The 7,445-nt window shown below is 40.0% G+C and overlaps 1 protein-coding gene across 1 annotated transcript; it reads right to left on the reverse strand.

Moving 5' to 3' along the window:
• Positions 1–782: 782 nt before the first annotated feature.
• LOC118030857 (cytokinin dehydrogenase 7) lies at positions 783–5,815 on the reverse strand. The gene is made up of 4 exons (XM_035035159.2): positions 4,855–5,815; positions 4,409–4,687; positions 3,261–3,523; positions 783–1,336 (listed from the first exon to the last, which is right to left on the reverse strand). The coding sequence occupies exons 1-4, from the start codon at positions 5,557–5,559 to the stop codon at positions 1,018–1,020; spliced, it is 1,566 nt and encodes a 521-aa protein (XP_034891050.1). The 5' UTR covers positions 5,560–5,815; the 3' UTR covers positions 783–1,017.
• Between the last annotated feature and the right edge of the window lie 1,630 nt (positions 5,816–7,445).

A 7,445-nucleotide genomic window follows, 5' to 3' on the forward strand; every position in this document is an offset into this window, starting at 1 on the left:
GACCACGTTCGTGGAGGACACGTTTACCAAAGGCAAAGAACGTAGATTACTTTGCATGGGTTAAAACGAGAGTTGATTAGCCAGTGCTTCCTACAAGAAATCATGATCTTATAATTGCTTCTACTTTGGAGCCACTCAGTTCTTATCTTTTCTCTACTTTTTAGAAGAGCTAGCAGAAAGGAAAAAAGTTCAGAAGTGGAGAAGCCAAGTAGATTTGATTTCCCACGAAACCAGACAAAAGGCCGATCTAGGTCACCGGATCGAGAAAGAAGAACCAAAATCATCTAACAGAAAAGTGGAAGCTTTTTGTATTTGATCTTTTGCATGCATAGAGAATCGGATACTACCTAATTCCAACCCTAATCGGCATCGTCACTTTCCTTTTCCTTTTCCTTTTTTTTTTTTTTTTTTATCTTCTTGTGGTTGAAAGATAGAATATTTGACCTTTGAATCGCAGCATATACATACAGTGAGTCAAATAATCCAGAACCGAAAACATCACAGACATATTAGGAGATGGTCTGTATCGATTGGATTGGAGGCATTGTAGCGTGACAGAGACACAACCCATTGAGGCCATTATTGTTTGTATAATGTTTTTTTAAGAAGCGATGGTTAAGTTGGGATAGTGATCTTGGCCGCTTTATCAAGCCAAGATCGATCACAAGTACCGGTCAAATCACGATGAACAACTCGTGAAGGCAAACAGTAGTCTTTGATTTAATTTTAGTTTTTTATTTTTTCTAACCTCTTGCTGTTGGCTTTATCTTCGAGAAGGATAATTAATTATAAAAGGGATCAATTTAATTTTTAATCTTTCTTCTCTCCCCCGAAATATCCCTTCACATTGCTCCAACAATATTGTCTATCACCTGATTTGCAATATTGGAGGCGTGCAAGAGCACTGATTGATGAGAACAAGCTAGCTGGCTAGCTGCAGGGAGCAGAATACATTCTAGGAAAATTACAATTGAGATGTAAGACCGATCGATCGATATTTATTATCAATCGACCGAGCTAGATTTGGGAGATCCTCTTGAATATTTTTTGGCCTGGTGCGAGAATGGCCAGGGGATCGAAACCGGCCTTCCTCTCGACAAATCTCGACCACTGGCTCCCGAAGTGTCTTTTCCATTCCTCTTCGGATTGGTAGTGAGGGAGGTACAATTTGAAGTCGAGACCTTGCTTGACACAAAATTGGACAATCTCTCTGTTTTGAGACACCAATTTCTCGGCAGAGGGGGCGTTAGGGCATGGCATGGTGAATCGGAGCAATGCCACCAAGTAAAAGATTTCCCCTTCCGCCGGTAACACCACGGATGTCCGGTCGTCCCACCTACGCACAAAGGGCAAGTTAAGGGGAGAATTATTGGGATGAAGTTAGTAAGGAGGCAGGATCGATCAAGCAAAAGGGGCATGGCAAACATTTAGATTAATTCGGAATCATTGATTTGCCACACACATTCATATCCCGAGTCCTAACCACTCATCGAACCCAATTGAGATGAGTACTCATTTGCCTTTTGCTTTATAGCTCCAAAGTGACAAAAACAATCAACTTTTTAGTATGTGCTGATAAAAGCAACATTATTGGACATTGGATTCCAAGGTAGAGGAAAACAAAATGGGCATGGGGAAGGGTTAAGACACTTAAAATTGTACCTCAGCCATTCAAGCAAGCACAAGTGTCTGATGCTATGAACTCTGGCCAATACAATCATATCTTCTTGAATTCAACTTGAACCATAGACTTTTAACCATACTTTTCCATCAATATTATAACAAAAAAAACCCCTCTTTTCAACAAGACAATAACAACACTTAGCTATACATGTATGTATGTATGTATGTATCAGGGAGAGAAAGGGAGAAAGAAAGAACATCATGGATAAGATTGCCTGTCACAGCCTCATCCTTTAAACGGGCTTGGACAGAACGAGTCCAATTTTCTTTTTTAAGCTTTCCACTTCTTTCTTCCAAGGCCAAGTTTCCCCAGCTGGAGACTGGAGGTGGTGTTTGGCATGGCTGGTAGGATCTTGACTAGAAGATTTAGTGATGGTTTGGAAACGTCAGTTAATCTGTATTTTTTTAAAAATTAATTTTTTAAAACATTTTGGATGGTTTTGATATGCTAATCTCAAAAATAAATTTTAAAAAATACTTTAAAAAACAATTATAACCACACTCCCAAACATTTCGTCACCACACCTTAATCTGCCAACTACAGGGGCAGTCTAGTCAAACAAAAAATCGTTGTTGGAGCCCAGACAAATTATGGTGTCATTATAGCTAGGTTGGCGAATAAATTTCCCTGTCGTCTTCCCGTATAGCAGCTAGTCTGACCGTGAATGTTACATCACTTGAAAATCCCTTTCTCCCCCGTAAAGAGTGAACCCTCAATGACGCAATTACCCTTCCACTCTCACATCCAAACAAACACAAGCCCCTCTTCCCTTACATTTACCTAAACACCCATTCTTTTACCTCACACCATCTACAAACTAGGGAAGAAGAAGTTGATGCCTAGAAAAGAAAAACAAAATGTCCACGATGGAGGCCCTACCATATCTTTGTCCCCACAAATAGTAAATTAACATGTATACCTTATTGTGGATTAAAGTTTTGCACCATAGACTAGGAAGAAAATGAAACTACAAAGTCGTATGCACGCAATGATTTGCTAGTAACAACGCATCATTTTTTCTAAAACTTTGCTGGGTATGCAGCATCCTTTTTATATATATCAGAAGCAATGTCTCTTGATGGGCTAAAATTTGACCAATCACAAGAATCCTAACCCCCCACTTGTTTTTTTAAAAGTTTAAATTTAAATTTTTATTTTAAATAAATTTTTTTATTGTTTTGATATGTGAAAATTAAAAATACTATTTTAATATATTTTTAAATAAAAAATATTTATGAAATGCTTCGAAAATTCCAAAGACTTGCTTGATGCGTGTAATAATTAGTCAAGCAAAATAGGACATAAGATTTGAAAGGGTGAGGTGAATTAGACTCTAGGTGCCAAGTGGCCACAACCCCACATGGCCCATATTTTTGTCTATTTTTAAGACACGTGTTCAAACAAGAGGCTGTGTTTCCGAACCTCGTCACTCTCACAGCAGCGTGAGATTTCATATCTAACTTACACGTGTAAAGGCGTGGAGGGAACCAAGATAACAAACTGAGGTAATGACGATGGGGTCACCTCTAGGAGAGAGGCTCCCAAATTAATGGGTGGGAAGAGAAAAATTACTTACTTGCTTCGCAGGAGAGGGTAGACTAGCATGGGCCCACCAACACCCTCCTTCAACATCCCCTTGAACACCACACGATCAAAATCAGCTACGTCCCTCTTTGACACGAACATGTTCAACCAGGGGTGAGGAGCGTCCCATATACCATTTTCCCTAGCGGATTCCTCTGCATGCTTCACACGCAAGAGGAACTCCACGTAGCTCACATCCACCTGGAATTTCATATCCTCGACAAATCCTAGCCGCCCAAGCAAGCTGTTCACAGCCTGAAACACAACCAAACAAGAAAGGATGAGAGACGGGGGGGTTGATTTAAGGAGTTTTGGATTAAAACGAGGGGCAAAAACGTCATTTGGGAGGACAAAGAGACACAATATTATGATCTACAGATTCCAGAAAATGATGTCTTCTTGGCCATTTCTGAAACCGTGGGGACCAAAACGTCAGCGAGCCCTCAATGATCAGCACCGGAGTATCTACTTCCCATTTTAGCCCTCGCGGAACTTCCATAATACGAAAGAAACCATTCCAGTGGCCATAAAAAGTAACAGGGAGCACCGTACAGTGTCATTATCGTAATTGCAAACTGATTACACGGGCGTTTCCATGCTTTCCAGTGTCAGAAAATCCAACGGGAGATGCATTATACCGTATGGTCAGTTTCAATTTGGAAGCAGGTGGCGACTATAGTATACGCCACAATTATTACCCCCTTTTATTCTAAAAAATACACACATTTTTTTTTTTCTTTCCTTGGGCAGTAGTCAATATGGATTAATGAGCAGTAAAGTAAATTGCCGGTGTCCTTGTGGTATGAAGGACGAGAATTAGCCGTCCTCTTAAGCTTAGCCCTGTACACGTGTAATTGAGTTCGTGCTCTTTTGACTTTCTCACTGTCCGGCCACCGGACCCCACGTTTTCGATGTGGGACCTGTGACCCACAGGTGGTCAGCATCTATTAACGGGCCCAGCTTCTATTCACCTAGGTCAAAACTGGGTCACAACTGCCCACAAAATGGCCCGCAGTTTCTAAGTTCTAGTAACTCTTCAGGACACCCAAAGTACCTAGGAGCCATTAATCGGAAAATATCGATTTAGGTCGCATCCTCTTTTACCATGAGAATGCATGCAGCAGATTGGTGAGGAGTTACCTTGTCCACCGTGGAGGGGTGGTCAGTCTTTTGGTAATGCAGAGCTGCTTCCAGGCAGTAAAGAACGGAGCCAGCGGTTCGAGGGACACGGCTTGGGTCGAACCCTTGCTCCGGGTCTAACGGCACGGTTGGCCACCCATTTGCAGGGTCATCAACACTGTTCACAAACACGAACCCTTCAACATAATCGAATGACTCGCCCTCTGGACGGGTCACCAGCCACTCAGCATCTCGGGTAAAGTCTTCAAACTCAGCGTACACCACCCTTATCCATCTCACCTAATCCCAGACACATCAGAACAAAAGGGAACAGCAACATTAACTAAACTGAACCAGAATTACGTAACGTAAACGTGTAATTCATGCACCAAAAACATAAAAATGAAAAGAAGATTATTAATCTTGCAAGATGAATTTAAGAAGCAAAGAAAGAAATCAAGACCCACCATGTCTGGTGCAGACTGGACCACTACTCTGGCCCTGGTAACGATACCGAACTGGCCAAGACCACCGAGTGCACCAAAAAACAATTCACTGTTTTCATTTTTATTGCAAGTCATTAGTTGTCCTTTACCAGTAACAACATCCAACTCTGCTACGTTGCTCGTTTGTGGGCCAAACCGAAAAGCCTGACCACTTACGCCGGCGTTAGATAACGTGCCACCCACCGTTAAACCAAGGTAATCAGTCCATGACCTTGGAGCTAATTTATGCTCCAAAACGCATCGTTTTAACACATCTTCCCATAATGCCCCTCCCGACACATCGACGAAGGTTTCCCCATTCATTCTTACAACCTCAAAATGGTTTCCTTCAGTGGACCTCATGTCCATGACAAGTCCTCGGTCGCTCATGGCTTGCCCGTTGATAGAGTGTCCGTTACCCCTTGCTGCAACCGTCAGATTGGGTGACCGGTAAGCTGCTCTAACTACACGTGCCACGTCATCGGGACTTGCTGGTCTGATTAGAGCTAGAGGCTCGCATGTGTACATGCCGCCGAAATCCTTACCGGCTAAACCGGTAGCCACACAATCGATGGTGCCTTGGAGGTCTAGAGAGTGACATATGTTTGGAAGCTGTTCTGTCTCGTCGTCGTTAGGTCTGGATTCGCTATCGTTCTCGTGGATAAATCTCTCTAAGTAAGCAATCATCTTCGCCGCCGAACTGGGTCTCTTTTCTTTTTGGATTTCTAGTCAAATATTCCGGTAACTGGTTACCCTCTCTCCTTTGAGAGCTCTTTTTCTTTGGCAGTGTGTACTGTGTGCGCTTCTTGGTCTGATCTTGGAGGCTAAAGTTTAGGGGGGGAGGGGGTTTAAATAGTGGCTGATTTGGATTGTTTTTTTAGGGGAAATAAATAAATAAATGAAAATGGAGGGTTTTTGACTTGAGAGAATTATTATTATTTTTTTGGCGTCAGCCAAGAGCCTTCAATTTCCTGTTTGACGTTGTGATCCATTTCGACATCCCTTGTCTGCCACTTCTGTATTATATATTAGAGAAAGAGAACGTTTTCTGAAATTTTCATATCTGGAGAATAATGAGTTTGTACGAATAAAATGTAATTGATTTTAAATAATACAAGGTTTTATATAAATAAAGTACCGACAATAGAAAAGGAAATTAATGAGAAGAATTAATATTAAGGATCGGTTAAATATATACATGCTAAACATTGAATATTTCATAGTAATTATAGAATTTGTTTCTATATTAAGATTAAAGCATGGACCACTAAAGAGGATGTGTTGATTTATCAGAGTAATGATTTCATATAAATAAAGTAGCGAGGATAGAGAAGGCGATTAATGAGAAAAAAAAATAATTCTAATTAAAGATTGATTAAATACACACACACACGCCAAACATTGAATACTCCATGTTACATAGTAATTATAGAAAAAATAAAAGATTTGTTCCTGTGTATATATTCTGCTCGGTCGCTTTTTTTCTTTCTTCTCAAGTGCGATGGTTCTTCTTTGTAGTGGTCCATGCTTTAATCTTTCTCGCTTCGTTTGCATTTCTGCCTGTTTTATTGCCTTTTTTACCATCCAAAATCTTACACAATATATGCTTGCTGACTGCAGCTCCTCCCTCCACACACACACAAACACAAACACAAACACACTTGTGTGTGATAATATTTTTTTGGCCACTAAACAAGTAATTGATGTTTCACCACTCTTGTTTATCTTGTCTAAAAATGAGTACTTTTCACATGCAAAAAGGAAAAATGTTTTTGCCAGAGATCAAGCAATTTTTTCTCTACCATTTTCTAAGGGGTTTAATTTTCAGCAGTTTATTATCCCACACCTTCAAGTCAGGCAAGATGTGTTGTAACTTTTAAGACGTGACAAATTATTGAAATTGTCCATGTGACATTAGTGCATCATGTTCTTAGTGCTGCTCTCCAGGCTCCATGCCACTACTTTTCTAAAATCTGAGGTTAGGTACATCAAAATTCAGGCAAAAGGGTGCAAATTAGATCATGGTCCGATGATTAATTTTCATCTGGAACACCAAGCTAGCTATGCACGCTTCTGCTTATTGTATAATAATGCATTGAAAGAAGCCGGTTTAAAATTAAGAAATTAACCTGCAATAATTAAACTCACTCCAATTCAAACAAATATTATTCTTCGTCTTTCTACTGTTTCTTTAACTCATACCTGCAGTACTACGCCAAAGGGTTTTCATTTTTAAATGTTGCAGGTCAAAATAATGACATCCAAGTTCTTTATTTAGGTCAATCTATGTAGGGATGCCACTTCCCAATTAAGGGACACCCCCTCCAGGCTCCAAGTTTTGGCTGATTGAGTCGCTGACTTTTTTCCCCTAAATTTATTCACAGATTCGTCGAACCTTGTACTGTGTGTTAGAATATTATTAAAACTCAACAGCGTTTTTTTTTTTTTTCAATTAGTTTTATTAAATCGATCTAAAGATGTATTTTTTTTTAATACATTCAAAATCATAAAGTCAATCCTTTTTTTATTAATTGCAACTCATCGAATGAGATTATAAATGTCGTAGCCCATTT

Source organism: Populus alba, chromosome 6 (assembly GCF_005239225.2).
Source record: "Populus alba chromosome 6, ASM523922v2, whole genome shotgun sequence".
In the NCBI taxonomy this organism is placed as follows: Eukaryota; Viridiplantae; Streptophyta; class Magnoliopsida; order Malpighiales; family Salicaceae; genus Populus; species Populus alba.